The sequence below is a fragment of the Mus caroli genome, chromosome 1 (genome assembly GCF_900094665.2).
Source record: "Mus caroli chromosome 1, CAROLI_EIJ_v1.1, whole genome shotgun sequence".
Taxonomy (NCBI): domain Eukaryota; kingdom Metazoa; phylum Chordata; class Mammalia; order Rodentia; family Muridae; genus Mus; species Mus caroli.
In genome coordinates, this window is record NC_034570.1 from 170,290,950 (window position 1) to 170,307,205 (window position 16,256).

The 16,256-nt window shown below is 51.3% G+C and overlaps 1 protein-coding gene across 3 annotated transcripts in view; it reads right to left on the reverse strand.

The window, feature by feature from the left end:
- Positions 1 to 748: 748 nt before the first annotated feature.
- The window catches only part of Stum (stum, mechanosensory transduction mediator homolog), a 57,831-nt gene continuing 42,323 nt past the window's right edge, over positions 749 to 16,256 (reverse strand). Inside the window, exons 2-4 of one of the 3 annotated variants that reach the window (XM_021168779.2) lie at positions 6,599 to 6,778; positions 3,181 to 3,189; positions 749 to 2,454 (exon numbers count right to left, since the gene is read on the reverse strand). In XM_021168779.2, coding sequence (XP_021024438.1) covers positions 2,420 to 2,454; positions 3,181 to 3,189; positions 6,599 to 6,778 — 224 coding nt within the window. In that variant the 3' untranslated portion in view covers positions 749 to 2,419. The remainder of the gene's footprint in view (positions 2,455 to 3,180; positions 3,190 to 6,598; positions 6,779 to 16,256) is intronic. The other 2 variants (XM_029481012.1, XM_029481010.1) reach the window with 2 other exon arrangements.

The window sequence follows — 16,256 nt, forward strand, 5'->3', positions numbered from 1 at the left end:
GCATCCCTGAGCTATGCCACCCAGGCAGCTTTGTCACTAAGGAGCTCTAGTGCCACTAAGCCACTTTCTGGGTCCAAAGCCCTGCTTTCTAGATAGCTGGTGTTCAGTAAATGAACTCTGGTCACCTAGAACCAATGGCCTGCTTGGACTGTGAGGAGTGAATTAGCCACTGTCTATCGGCTGAGAATGGTTATGCTAATGAGGGCTAATGAGGCCTGGCCCAGGGGGCTGATGCTTGGAGCTAGTAGCACCCCTCAGACTCACTGTTCTGGGGGCTCCTAAAGCCTTCCCACACTATCCACCTGGAGTGAGGGGGTGCTAGGGAGGAAACAGCTTCCCAAGCTCACAAGCCCCTGTATTAAGCCATCCCACACTGGAACTCATGGTGACACTTGTCACTCAGGAAAGTCCCACTCGAGTCTGGTTCATGTCACTAAACAAGCAATATAAATTACCATCTCCTTCCAACTCCCCCGGTAGCCACCCCCAGCCGAAGCCAGGGAAATAGACTTCTCCCTCGCTGTGGGGGCCGCTCTTGCCAGGCCTGTCATCACTAGCTCTGTGGGATGAAGGGCTGTGGGCGGACATCGTGGGAGATGTGGGGACACTGACCCATCATTCCCCTTTCTGGTACAGCTTTGCTACCGGAGGTGGCCTCCTTGGGAGCAGTGATCTGCTGTGGAGAGAACCAAGCCTGGCCCCGTACCCCAAGACAGGGGCTGAGAACAAACAGAGCAACAAAAAGAAACACAGGAAGAACTAGACCCCTTGGCAGGTGTTCCAAAGGTACAACTCGTTCCCACACAGCCTTGGAAGAAACTGATGGATAGACACAGGGTAGGACAGGTGAGCCAGCCCAGAGTCAGGGCCAGAAATGAGTACGTCATGGGTCTCCATCTCTTCATGATGTCAGGGACTTCTAAAGATTGCAAATAAGAAGGCTGGTGGGGTGGGGTGGGGTGGGGTCTTGGAACCCCAGAGAAACAGGAGCTGCTTTTCAAGAGCCTCCATCCACCAAGGCAGAAAGTGGACGGCTCCTTTCTTTAGCCCCGGCCACACTGTGACAGAGTTTCAGGCAGACGATGAGGGACCCACTGATGGCTCAAGGCCAGCATGACCGGGAACTGAGCCCTGGGTCTGTCCCACATGTTAGCTCTTCCTACGTTAGAATGAGATGGAGAGAGATGTAAGTAGCCACCCCATCACCATCAGTTTGAGTCGGCCTTTCTCTTAATTTCATATCGGTACCTTCCCACTTCCTGATGTTTTCTGTGCCTAGTAAGGATCTGGCTCTGTACTGATCAGTCCCAGGTTTGCTGCTTAAAGGGGCACATGCCACGCCAACAACTTCAGCCTCACGATGCGTCTTCTTGCAGCACGCATGAACTTCAGGTCAAAGTCCCCAACCTGATGATGTCACTCTGCAGGTCTCACGGTTCAAATGCAGTCCAGTAGCCAACTCCCCCAGGACTTGCTTGGGCAAGGCTATTTACATTTCATGAGTTCCAGTGCATCTGACTATTCACAGGATTCTCTAGTGATATCCACGTGTTTGGCGGTGGGTGGGAAGCCCAGACTCCACTGGGATGTCAAGAAACAGTAACGAATGGATTCCATCATCTTCCTCAAAACAAACCATCTGGATTCAGAAACACGTGCATGTCAGGGGGGGAAAAAAGGAGAGGGGACCAAAGACCATAGTAAATATATCCAAGAGGGCTGCTGGTCTGCAGCCATTCATAACTTGGTCTGTTCATTTTGCATATAAGCATCCAGATGCTAGCAGTAACATTCCAGAAGTAGAGTGGGTGCCACCTCCCCCCTACCCCCAGTCAAGTCACAAAGTCACACCCAACAACTCGAACACTGGGGTGTTATCAGACTCCTGGGGGAACCCAAGAATTTTTTACACACTGGGCTATCACCTGGCCTTTCCACACTGGCAACCCCCACCCTGACACTGCCCTTGGGAGACCACCGAGCAAATACAGGGAACCATGTGGTCGAGCAGGGCGTGAGGATCCAGAGGAAGTGTTCTGCGAAGTCCTGACGCCTAGGAGAGTGACTGATCACCTGCATGGGACCTACAGCAGCCCAGCCTGACAGGTCTTGGTGCCTATTCAGTGTATAGTTGGATAAGCATGCCCAGTATCCCTGGCACTGTCACTATCCTGCCTCTAGCCCAGTCTGATGTTCTGGGCCTGTTCCTCCCGTGCACTCTGGAGCAGGGAGAGAAGTTAGCCTCGGAGCCTGCTAAGAAAAGCAGGTGTGTTTCCCAAAATAAATAATGTTTTGTAAGTACTCCCTTTCTACCCCAATCTGAGAAATGGCAGAAGAGAATATGTGAAGGTCCTTGTGCCTGGAGCCACCTGGCGTGGCCCTCACAGGACCCTGGACTTCCCCCGCAGGTCCCGTAGGCTCACAGCTGTTGTGGGATACCCTGATCCTTGTACCCTGTGAGGAAAAAGGAGAGGAGAGGTGGTTAGGGAGACATTCCATTTAGGATTTGTCCAACATGGCCCCAGACCAGAATATACTCATGAGACCTTGCCTATTTTATGAGGACCTTATTGGTACAGGAAGCAGCAAAGATCTACTGTTCACAGGCAAGGCTATTGGCCGCCCAGGAGGGGAACAACTGTCTGCCATAGGTCCAGCCAGCTGGATAACTGGGACAGGACGAGACTGGCGCCCACAGAGTCTTCAGCGCATCATTGCTAATCATGAGATATTTGCTTTTCAGGATCAGAGATGAGACCCAGGCCCTCACACAGATCCACTAGTGCTCCGCCTCCAGCTGTACCCCTGTCCCTCCCGGGGAAAGTTGGAGCACTGATGTCAGCACAGAAGGTGCTAATCTGATTGGGTGAGATTACAGAGCTAAGATAACGGGGTATACTAATCTGTGACAATCCCATCCAGTGTCTTTGGTCTGAGGGGGAACACCAGGAGCCCCAGCTGGGTCTCTCTCTATGTAGTATGGCTGCCTGTCAATCTTGGGTGCTGATAATCCAGTGCCCATTAGGGGCATAGGAGCAATACAAGAGAGTGATCAAAGATGGTGCAGATGTTAGGGAGCTGTTTGCTAAGTACTCTTTTCCACAGAAAAGCTAAAAGTGCCACCGACAATTAACCACTGAAGAAGGTGGGATATCTATGTGTATCTACCAACAGACTCACCTTGGGAGACTGCAGCAGCAGAGATTCAAGGCAGCAGAAGGAAGAGGAGAGAGAAGACAGTCTGAACACAAGACAAAGCACCAGGTGTGTAGAATGGGGAGGGGCTCTACCAAAGACACTGCAGAGGCAGGGCTTCAGCCAAGGGGTGGTCAGCCTTCCCAGTGAAGAGTCACATGGCCAGGAGCCAACTCTGCCTGTTTCCCAGGTCCCTGCCACTGTCTGACCAGTGCCCCCTTCAGCCACGCCCACACCCCTGCTCACCTCCTGTCTTTATCCATTTTTCTTTACTCCCTGATCCCAGCCTATGCTCTCAGGGTGCATTCTGAATCATTTAAGAGGGACAAGTAGAGCCAAGGCAGGTGGAGCTGACAAACTAAAGATCCTCCAGTGACCTTGGTCCCAGTCCAGCTTTGTCTAGTCTTTATGGTTAGTCCTTCCTATGGACTGGACCCACACATACAAAGCCTGATGCATTGGGAAAGAGCCAAGGAGAGAAAACATTTTGCAGAAATCTAGGATCAATTGGTAATGACTGCCCAGAGCTTTATGCTGAGACAAATGCCACAAGTGTTTACCAATGTCTGCTACGGATATCGTAATAGAAAGAGCAGTCAGAGAGCTGCCAGGCAAATACTGACCAGTTGACCATGACAAGCTGCTATGAGCATTGCTGCTCATTATTAATATGGATGGAGCTTCTAATGTCCAGCCAAGGCTCGGAATCTTCTCAGAAGTTTTTATTTGATACTGTGTTTCTGGTAGCACCCAAAGGTGCTGTGTGAAACCCAGCCTGTATTTTTTGTTCAGCTATGCAGTGGGAGTAAGCCTCTACCCAGGTGTTCTTGGGACAAAGTCAGTTGCAGCTCTCCCCTTCTAAGGATCTATTCCAAGACACCTCCTCAAACATGGCTGCTCAGAGCAACCCCAGCCCATCCCATGGGAGTGGTACATTCATCTTTTGAGGGTGAGAACAATTTTTAGAAAAAGAGAAAAAGACAGTGGCTGTTGAGATTGGTGGGGGAATCTGGCAGAAGGGGCAGAGACTAATATCCTTCTGCAGTCTCCAAAAATAATGGTGAAAAATTTGGTGCTGAGACAGAATCCCTGGATACATCCCATATACTAAGAGGCTGACCAACCCACAAGGGAGCTGAGAGGACAAGGAGGAAGGCCTGGGCTGGAGACCCTGGCATCTGCTCATCTTGTGACTCCTACACCAGACCAAAGCATTCTGGACAAGTCAGAAGCCCGGGAGACCGGCAATGAAGGAGCACATCTTGGCGTTTATGTTATCTTACCTAGGTCTAACAGGAGCAGCTTTGGTCTAGACCCCTTGTTCCTGGGTATGACAGGGGACAAATGACAGGTGCAGAAGATTCCTGACTTAAGAGTGGTTCAACTCTTAACATCTCAAGTTTAAGATGTGTAACTTGGGGTTCTGAGCTCATTTTTTGACATGATCGTCCTGCCTGTGATAGGTTCAATGGGTGGTAATCCACAGGAAGTCAAAGAGCCTCTAGATATCAGGAAGCTGCAGGAATCAGATGTGGCACCAACACACGTATTGAGACCCAGTCAGGCACATTCCTCACTGCCGTGGCAGACCTGGAATGTCCCATGAAGGCCCAGGTACAAAAGCTTGTTCTCCTAATGGTGAGTCTTCAGCTTACATAGGGCATTCCCTTTAAGGGGATATGGAGACTCTTGTATCTTTTCTTTCCTTCCCTTCCCAGGCACGAAGTGGGTGGCTTTTGTCCTGTCATGAAATGCTGTGTGGTCACAATTCAGAACAATGAGGCCAACCCAGCCTGGACTGAGTCCTCTAAAACTCAATGTAATGTAACTCATTTTTCTTGGAAAGTTGATTTCTCCCGGCCATTTGTTATAGTAACAGAAAGCCGATTAGCCTTCTTACTAAAGTCCCAACACTGCTCACCCCAACGCCAGGCTGAGGAGCAGACAAACCAATAATGTAAGGATGCTACAGCCTTCCCAGGCCTTCTAGCTGGGAATGGGATCTGGCGCCTGCAGACGTCCCACATGTCCCTGAGGAAGTGACCCGGTGGCTCCTGGGAAGTCTTGGCGCTATCTTTGGGACTCATGGTGGCTGGCAGCACAAATGGTGGTATGTCTCTCCTAAAAACAATGTTCTGACCCTCTCCAGCACTTCGAGTGAGCCCCAGTAGAGGGGTCATCAGATCAGGTGAGGGAGCTGTACAGTCCACCTTAATCTGACAGCTCTTCCCAGCACACAGGGGTGTGTCACTTCTGCCTGGTGCTTCTCCTCCCCCTGGCTTAACTTTAGCTATGGGACATCCTGACACTCCACTGACCCACTGACTTCCTTTCTAAATTCCCAGAAGACCTGCTGTCAGGTCTGGCGCCCTGGCCACCCACACTGAATCCCACCAGGCTCTGACACTTGAGTTTTTTTCTGGTGAGGTAATTTGATGAGTCTTTCTGACCCTGGTCCTAGCACTGTGTATGCATAAGCTCCTACATTTTCCAAGGAACTCTTACTGGAGCTAAGTAAGTCCTAGATCATTCTAGACTATTCTGGATCATTCCATGGCCTCCAGATCTTGGCTTTTCCTCCTGCCTCCCTGGGTACAGCTTGTCTCTACACTGGCAATTTAACCTGTGAACCCAGTGAGGAGCAGCAGATGGGGACAGGGCACAAAGAACAAAGTGGCTGAGGAGACATGGTCTTGGTTACTGAGGCCCTCCAGTCAGTGAGGTAGGACCAGGAATGGAGGTACGGGGAAACAGCTGTTAAGACAGGTGACGTCTGATGTAAGATTCCGCCAGATTATTTTTAAAAATGATCATTTGTCTCTGGTAAATTTGATTTTGCAACTTTAAATGCTTCCACCAAACACTTCTGTGCATAGGCTGATTTTGCATTAACAATGGATGAATCACGAACACCTTCAGTGATAGTGAGAACGTGTAAGGCTTTGACGCCAAGCAGCCAAAGAGTGTAGTGTAACGCTGTTAAGACTCACACAGGTCTATGTGTAAGACATGGTTACACAGCTGCCTGTGGGTGAAGACAGTTCATGGCCCTGCTCTTCCTCTAGAAACTGTGATGGAGACACACAACCATGGGCCAGGAGGCTTACCCAGTTTCAGTGAGATGGCTGCTTCCTTGGCAAAGGCAGTGAGTGGTATCTTAGCTGGAAAGGACCCCTCCCCCTTGGGGACCCACCCTGCAGGACTGGCATGGTAGAGAAAATGCTCTGGAGCTCGTGGCCATGGCACTAGGGTGTGGCCTTAGGAGCTATTTCAAGAATATGAGTGTCTTGAGGGTCCTGCACCAAGTGTAGGCCTCCTGTTCTTCCCACGTTCCTCCACAGCTCTGGCACCCTGGCCAGGCTCCAGCCCGCTGTGCCCTCAGAAAACACCAACAATTACTCACTGGCAAGGATGACCATGTCCATGCCCCAGAAGATGCTCATGATCCAGCCCACCATAACGATGGCCGTGAGCACCTGAATGAGGGCTGCAGCGATATTCAGCCAGAAGACACAGCACACATGCCTGTCCGGGAGGTCGGTGCGTGCCCCACACAGCACAGTGAAGGCCGAGACGAATGTACCTGGGGAGGCCAGAAGGGATAGCTTCAGAGGAGGCGCAAGACCCAGCCCACCCCCATTGCTCGGCCACCAGTGCTGGGAGAGGAGCCGGTAGGTCCTTCATCTCTTGGGCAGCACTCCTGCTCGGGTCCCGGCCACAGCATGTCACCAAAGGGAGGATAGCACACAGAGGAGATGTGGCACAGGGCTGCCAGGGTCTAGCATCATGCCTATGGCTTCTGGAGAACAGAAGTCATACAGTGACCCAGGGGCCAATCTCAGAGGGGGAATTCCAGAGAGCTGGACAGTCAGGAAGTAATCTCAGCCTATGTACTGATTGCTAGGGGACAAGACTATTGGACCTATGGAGTGCAAGACTACAGCCAGGACAGTTTCAGCATCCCTGATGTTCCCACAACCACTTCAACCCCAGGGGAGGGGTGTAGAAGGAAGAGCCATCTGAGAGGTGATCCCTTCTTTTCCCTTTCCCCAATCACTTTCCCTTCCCTCCTCTCCCCTCCTCTTCCCTCCCCTTCCCTTCCCTTCCTTCCCACCAGTGTCTTCTGTATCAATAATATCTTTTGTATTGTATGGATGCATCACCTGTCAATTAAAAAACCTATGGCCTATAGGATAAGGGTAGACTAGAAGGTGGGACATCCAGGAGGCAGAAAGAGTTCTGGAGTAGAGCAAGGCACAGGAGACTCTCCAGGGAAGATGTGACAAGTACAGATGCATGGTGCCGGAGCCCAGGTAACCAGCCATGGGGCAGGATGTAGATTAGAGTAAATGGATTAAGTTACGTTATGGTCTAGTCAGAGGAAAGTCTAGCTATATGACCAAGGTATTTGAAAATATATTTTGAGTCTGAGTCTTACTTCTGGGAGCATGAGGCTAGAACCAAGAATCAGGACATAACTTCTACAGTCTTACCCCTTTAAGTACCACAGCTTAATGGCCTCCACCACATAAACACATCCTTCCTCTGCTTTGGAGGTCAGGGCAGTCTGAATGGGGCTATTAGACTAGTATAAGGAAACCATTTCCTGTTGCCCCAGCTTCTAGAGGCTGCCTGTGGTCTTGGCTCACAGCCCCTTGCTCCATGGCAAGAGCCAGAAGCATAGAACCCAATTCTTGACCTGCTGTTCTACCATCCCTGAACCCTGGCCCTCGTGCCTGCCTTATGTGAGGACACACTTGGATAATCTCATCTCTCATGATCCTCTGCTTCACGGTTTCTCAGACTCCCTGTCATGGGCTAAGTTCACACACTCACAGGTTTGGGGGCCGGTCCTCAGCCTTCCATCCCGGCTTACATAAAGACTCAGAAAGTAAGACTGTTGTCCAGGCTCACAATCACAACTGAGCCCACACTGGCCCCAGAGGCCAATGACCTTGTCGAAGGCAGACCAGGATCTAAATCGAGACTTTTGGGAAGTTGAGCCATAGACGGGTGACCATTCTCACGACCCCAATTCTCTCAGTTCCTGCCCTTGAGGACACTGAGGTTGTCCATTCACTGAACTTGGTCTGCAGCCCCATTTCCCATCAGCCGGAGCTTGATGGCTCCGACTCTCGGGCTACAGGCCTTACTCTGGCCTGCCCTGGGAGTCCTGCTGCTGATATCTTACCCCTGCCCTCCCCCTCATCTGACCTGCCACCCTAGTGAAGGCCCCACCCCCTCACCTCTTCTCCTCTCAGACCACTAGTAAGGCTCGGTACCTCACACAGGTGCAGTGATTTAATCACTGCAGGTAGTTTGCAGTGATTAAAGGAGCAACCCTCCCTTGAGTCTCTTCAGACCTTACACCAGTAGCAGCAGCACTTGTTACAGACACAGTGACCAGGTTCCCCAACAGCCTGGAACGCCTGAAGTGCCCAGGAATCTGCACTGTCAAACAAGTTCCCCTGCTCCATCCCAAGGAATAAAGAAAGTCACTAGAGTGTGTCAACCAGGAAGCTGGCCTTGACCACACCAGCACAGCGCATGGCAGTACTATCGTAACTGCAGGACCAAACTCTTGTCCTCACAGAAAGGACAGTCTACACACAGTGGCTGAGGGCTCTCCTTTCTGGGTGCATGAGGCAGGGGGATTACTCCCTTGCAAGTCCATGTAAGTTGCCTCAGGCACTAACTCAGCCTTGCCCTTGGTGCCTGTTGTGCTACGGAGACTCACAGTCCACCGGGAAGGTTAACAGCTTGGCAGAGTTGCAGAAGGGATGAGGAATGACCTGGGACCGGAGACCCACTTTACCCGGTAGGGGAGGGGTATGAACTTAGACAGCGTTGGAGCTGGGTGACACGGGTAAGCGGATGGGGTGAAGGTGAGGACTAGCGGACCATAGTGAAGGCTTCCAAACACTGGGGCATGGCTCTGCCCAACCTGCAGAAAGCAGAGCCCCAGGGAGCTTTCAGCAGGAAAGAAATGTATGTGATGGGAAAGGAAAATTAAGAGTTGCTCTCGGCAGGGCTGTGGGGTTTGAGCAGCAAAGAAGAGCGTGCCTTTCTGTTACCCTGCAACCCCTGAGAAGTGACAAGGACACAGGGGACTTTAGTACAGGGCACATGGCACCGTCCTTTGCTGCTGTTGAAGCATAGTGTGTAGGGAAGAGGAGAGAGAGGAACACAGGCTGACAGCGTTATACAAGAGAGCCCTGCAGATGTAAAGAGATGGTGGGAGAAGAACCGGATGTGTGGGGGAGAAATATTAAGGCGAGAGTAACACAGATGCCATTAGAGTGTGCTGAGCACACGCTACCCTCTCTCTACCTACGCTGCCTTTTCTTTTTGCATTATTTATTTATTTATTAGAGGGAGAAACACGTGCCTCTGCATGCGTATAGACATCAAAGGACAGTGTGCGAGAAATCGATTCTCTTCTACCAAGTAAAATCCAGAGATCCAACTCAGGCCGCCAGCCTTCGTGGCTGGCCTCTCCGTAAGCACACAGTCTTGCAAGCATGTATCTGGATGGATGCAACTAACTCCCCAACACACACAAAATAGAGAAGACTAATTTTTTTTTTAGCTAGCCTCATGTAGCCAGGCCTACCCTGACCCCCTCCCCGTGTCTGCCTCACAAGTGCTGGAATTACAGGTGTGTGCTACCATGTTAGGCGGAATATAATCATAATATTATATAATATAATCATATAGCTGTGAATCACTCCACCTTCGTCCATTGTTGACCCTCTACCTCTGTAACTGTGGCCTCCCTTCTTTCTTCCTGCCAAGGAAACCTCTAAAGTAGGAATTTGTCCCCTACAGGGTATGTTCTATAGCCCAGGCCACCAAGCTCTGCCTCAATCTCTCACTGAAAGTGCAGGGATGACCCTGGGGTACTGCTTGCTTAAAAGCACGAGACAGAGGCTAGGATGTGAATGAAGACCTGGGTTCCATCCTCGACACCAAAAATAAACAGGAAACAAACATTCCCCCAGGTGATGCAGATGTACTGCTAAGCTTGAGAGCACTCCGTCTTCGGGGTGCAGAGATTTGCCTCCCAGACACAACGTCAGACAACTGTCCAACCAGACGGTGGAGATGGCTGAGAGAAGAGCACCTCTTGCCCACAAGCGAGAGGACCCAAGCTGGAATCCCTAGATCCCTAGCAGACACAATTCCAGAGTTGTGGGGTTGGGGTGACAGGGATAAAGACAAGGTGGCCAGGTGCTTCCTGGCCAGCCAGCCTAGAACACTGAGCCTCAGGTTTAGTGTGAAGAACATGCAGGGTGCCTGTCCTTTTCCTTTGGCCTCCATATGCACAAGCATGAGAGAAAGGTAGAGAGATCGAGAGGCTCAGAGACAGACAGACAGACAGACAGACAGAGACACACACATAGAGAACTCAAGCTTATCAATAACTCAAGTGCCCACGGTCCTGGCCTTTTTAATACGATGCAGGTCAATGCTGCTCCAGGGCCCAGGCCCTGGCCATGCTGCTTCCAGAGGTGACCACATCAACTGGCAGAGCAATATGATAACCCACTACCACCAAGCACTGAAGTTTGTGCTACATAGCACCTGGAGTATAGGCCTGGGCGTGTGTTCCACACATCCTACCATGGCTGTGACAGAGATGGGCGGGTGGGAGCAACCTGAGGAAGGCCTTCCCACAGAGTCACAACAAATACATGCCATGCCACACAATCCCTCTGGCTACTGTTCCACCTGATGAGGTGTCTGTGGCTTCCTCCCCCAAGGAACTCGGGATGCAGGTCTGAGTCAGGCAATGGGAAGAGGAATAACCCTCTGCTCCCCTCTTGCAACCCGTGGAAGTCCCCAAAGGACTCTCTGGACAGAGTTCCCAGAATTTGCCTTCCATCCCCTCCCCCACTTCTGTCAGGATTGAGAAGAGGCAGAAGTGAGCCACGCAGTCACCCCTCTAGAAGAGGGGGTGGCAATGCTTACAAGAATAGAACCTGGGAGCTGGAAAAGGATTCGGCTTCTCATGTGCATCTCGTGGGAGCTGGAGAAGTCGCTGGGTTTGGGTTGGGAGAGCACTTGCTGACTCTTGGAGCTTAGAGAAGGCAGGACCGTCCTCTGCCCTTCAGTGAAGCTGCTGTCCTGTCCTGCAGTAAAACTCACTCCTAGGTGCTAGGCTGTAAATCAGGCCTGACCCCAGATGTGCCCCACAGCTGGTTCTGCAGTCGTTACATTGTATTGGTGGTAATGAATGACTAATGCAGTTCCATAAAAGATACAGTTAAATACTTCCACCACTTGGTTGGGCATGGCCACCCATGTTCCAGGCCTGACTCTGAAAATAAGCTCTCAGGGATAGAAAGAAGGTGGTAAGGGAGCCCTGACCCTGCTGTATAGTCATTTGGAAGTTTAAGACACACACACACACACACACACACACACACACGCATGCATGCACGAGAAATAAGCCCCACTGAGAACAATAGCCTGATGCTCAGGGCAGAATGAGGTAAAGAGAGACTGTGTTAGCCAGTCATCAAGGGAAGCCCAAAGGAAAGAGAATTTACAGGAGACAGCATTTCTGAATAAAACCCTAGGGACAATGTTCAGGGTAGCCTTAGAAGCTAACAGTCTCTCCCTTTCTGGCCATAGCCTGTTAGCTTCTCAGGACAGTCACCCTGGAGCACAATCTGAAAAGAAAGCTGTGTTTGACAGGGCAGAGGCAGACCTGGAGGACCTGACTGGGATTGGCATGTGGGTTTATAGTGGAATGCCCGCTTAGCATGATCAAGACCCTGGATCCCAAGACCAGCAGCAGCCTAGAGAACAGCTGTGTCTTCTACGGAGAACTGCACTGAGTCATTTCATTCACCGGAGGAGCACTTCATAGAACCAGCCTGGGTCCACGGCTTTGCATCACACCCTGGGTCCATGGCTTTGCATCCTGGCTAGCAAGGAATTTTCAAGACCATGTCATAGAAAGTCAGTGTGTGCCAGGCGGTGGTGGTGGCACACGCCTTTAATCCCAGCACCTGGGAGGCAGAGGCAGGCGGATTTCTGAGTTTGAGGTCAGCCTGGTCTACAATGTGAGTTCCAGGACAGCCAGGGCTACACAGAGAAACCCTGTCTCAAAATAAACCAAAAAAAAAAAAAAAAAAAAAAAAAAAAAAAAAAAAAAAAAAAGAAAGAAAGAAAGAAAGAAAGAAAGAAAGAAAGAAAGAAAGAAAGAAAGTCAGTGTGTGTATAGTGAGGAAAGCATGGGTAGGCCTTACATCATCATCTCGACATCATCAAAGTTCTTCAGAACAAAATCACCAATGTGTCTGATACCTACAACCTGGACCAGGGGTAGGAAGAGCCTATGGTTAGCTTTCAGTTTTGCAACAAGAGCACTGATGACCTCATAAAAATACCACACCACTCATTGCAGTATGCCTACTGGAGCTCTCCTCCTACTGCCCTTCCTTCTGAGGACAAGGACTGTGGAGATGAGACCGGCCCCCACCTCACCCTTCTCAATGCCTCCACCTTGACTTAAGGGTGATTGTCCCGCTGGAGGAGGCCAAGTCAGCTGGAACTGGTCATTAATTTTAATGGCATCGGGCATTGCATCAGCTGCTCTGAGCTTAGCAAATCTCTACCGTCAACCTCCCTTCCTGCTCCATCTCTGGACCTGGAGGGACCGTGGGGAGCTGAGGAGCTGCTGAGCAAAGCCACACACCTGAGGTCTCCCTGAGGGTCTCTCTGGGATATTAGGCATGGGCAGAAGTTTAACCACACAGAGTGTCTTAGTCCTCTAGCACTGAGTCTTGCTCCTCACAGATCCTGGGCTCCAGTGCCACAGGACACAGTGGGGAGAGGGCTCAGGGCATGAGCAGGAGGGGTAAAGCAGTGTGAAGGCCCCAAAGCACCCAGCTCTGCTCTCATCCCTATCCAGCATGTCTCTCACTGAGGACAGTCAGGTAGGTGAAAGAGTGGGGGATGCATCAGCGGTGACATTTGCCGAAAAGGAGGAGGCAGCTTCCATCGCCTAAGAATTTATAACCTGGCCAGATGACATTTCCACGGATGGAGAAGCAGTGAGATTAAAAGCAGAGAGGGGCCTTACCCAGGCTGGCAGCTGCCAGGAGCCTTTCTGTGGCCAAGGACATGAAGGATGCTGATGAAGTCCAGTTCTCCCATGAGCACTAGAGATGCTGAAAATGGAGCCTAGGCCTGCCTTTTTCCTTAACAATAGTCCTTGACAGCAGGGTTAGACTGAGATATGTGGGCTGGTGGCTGAGATCCATTCAATTGCCTGATAAGTAACATTATGAAATGCCTATTAAGTATTAATTTGCTTATCAACTCTAGAAGGAGCAGGGGCCCTGGGTCCCCACCACCTAAGAGGGAGCATTTGCAAGCCAGCGTTGTCAGACACTACGGGAGTTCAAGGTTAGGTTTGGCTGATCTCTAGGCAAGCTGGAAGGAGCTGTCTTCTGGGTGTCTGAAATAGTGGTCACACACTCCAGGATAAAAGTACAGTGTGCCCTGAGGCCTTTCCTCTGGTCACAATGGAGGCTTGTGGGGACAGCTGACACATGACAGATCATAACAGAACTCAATTCAACATCTCAGACTTCAACACCGGACCCGAAAGATGCAGTCCCAGGTGTGAAGTTGCTTCCCAGTGATGAATGCTTGTGTTCTTGTCCCCAGGTTTGCGTTGTGAGCTTGGTCTCCAATCTGATGATATTATCAGCACTCAGGCCTTTAGGAGATGACCAGGTTTTGCTGAGGTGCTCATATTGCTGCCCATGATGGATGTAGGACCTCACAGGGGACAGAGAGTCCCACACAAGCCCCCAGGACCCTCTGGGCCTCCTGTCTATGAACAGAAACAAGAAGGGGTCTTCCTGAGCTCACAGCCACTGTAGCTCGTTGTTCTCTGACTTGCAGCCAACAGAGATGTGAGAGACAACAGTTGGTGGCTTACCGCTGCCCAAACGAGAACTGCCTTTGCCTAAAACCCAGGCTCAGCTTATGCCAGCCCCCATGTGGATTCAGCTAACATTTATATAGCATCTTCTGGGGACCAAGAAAAGGGCAAAACTATGGATGCTGTTTCAGAAGGCCAGCATCCTGGCTATCAAGAGTCTCACAGGGTAACAGAGAGAGAGAGAGAGAGAGAGAGAGAGAGAGAGAGAGCCACAGAATGAAGTGTTACAGAGGACAGAGTCAGGCACTGGAATGCCAAGATCCAAACCCACAGATGGGCTGTGAGACCCCAAGTGTGGCAGGAGGTTGACTGAGTGTCTCCCTCTGTTGCTCACGATCTTTTTTTTGATGCAGGACCTCTCATTGAATCTAGAGTTTACCATTTCAGCCAGACGGGTGAACCAGTAGTCCCGAGCATCCACCTGTCTTTGCCCAGCACGGAGATTGGAGAGGTGTGCGGCTGCACATGGCTTTTCTGTGAGTGTGAGGTTGAGGAAACAAAACCGATCCTCACGCTTGTGCAATAAGCATCCTACCCAGGTGCTATCTTCCCAGACCCTTTTTTAAAATTACTTTAACTGCTAAGTTCGTGGGGTCTGTTTCACGAAGACTAAAGCTTGGTTTCCTCCATATGTCGAAGTTTTATGCAGCTTGGAGAAGTCTGATCGTGGCTACACAGAGAGATGGGAAAGTCCTTTAAAGCGAGATTACAAAAATAGACCACATACTGTGCGAGGAGATTATTTTTAAATATTTATGCATGTGGACAGGGACAGGCATGTATTAAACAAAGCGGGGAAACTGCCTTTACCGTGGAAGGACGGCTGAGGCTTCTTTTCTTTCTCTTTTTTTTTTTTCCCAAAACAAATACTCCTTTTAGAAAATTAAAAAAAAAAAAAAAGTCACAAGCACCTGTTGATACTCAGCTTTACAAAGATGTCTCGCAATGGCATGCATCTTCCTGGCTACAGAGAAGGGGCTGTAACAGCCAAGCAAGTAAGAAGACAGGTGACATACAGACACCTGGCAGAAAATCACAGGGGTCCTGGAAAGGACACCAAGCACCACTAAGAACCCAGAGCTTCGAAGAACACCCCCTAACCAGCAACATCCCCTGCCCAGGAGCACCCCCTAACCAGCAACATCCCCTGCCCAGGAGCACCCCCTAACCAGCAACATCCCCTGTCCAGGAGCACCACCTAACCAGCAACATCCCCTGCCCAGGAGCACCCCCTAACCAGCAACATCCCCTGCCCAGGAGCACCCCCTAACCAGCAACATCCCCTGTACAGGAGCACGCCCTAACCAGCAACATCCCCTGCCCAGGAGCATCCCCTAACCAGCAACATCCCCTGCCCAGGAACACCCCCTAACCAGCAACATCCCCTGCCCAGGAGCATCCCCTAACCAGCAACATCCCCTGCCCAGGAGCACCCCCTAACCAGAAACATCCCCTACCCAGGAGCATCCCCGACCTGGAGCATCCCCTGACCTGGAGCATCCCCTAACCAGCAACATCCCCTGCCCAGGAACACCCCCTAACCAGCAACATCCCCTGCCCAGGAGCACCCCCTAACCAGCAACATCCCCTGCCCAGGAACATCCCCGACCTGGAGCATCCCCTGACCTGGAGCATCCCCTAACCAGGAACACCCCCTAACCAGCAACATCCCCTGCCCAGGAGCATCCCCTAACCAGCAACATCCCCTGCCCAGGAGCATCCCCTAACCAGCAACATCCCTTGCCCAGGAGCATCCCCTAACCAGCAACATCCCTTGCCCAGGAGAATCCCCTAACCAGCAACATCCCCTGTCCAGGAGCATCCCCTGTCCTGGAGCATCCTCTGACCTAGAGCATCCCCTGACCTGGAGCATCCCCTGACCTTGAGCATCCCCTAACCAGCAACATCCCCTGCCCAGGAGCATCCCCGACCTGGAGCATCCCCTGACCTGGAGCATCCCCTGCCCTGGAGCATCCCCTGCCCTGGAGCATCCCTGCCCTGGAGCATCCCCTGCCCTGGAGCATCCCCTGTCCTGGAGCATCCCCTGACCTGGAGCATCCCCTGACCTGGAGCATCCCCTGCCCTGGAGCATCCCCTG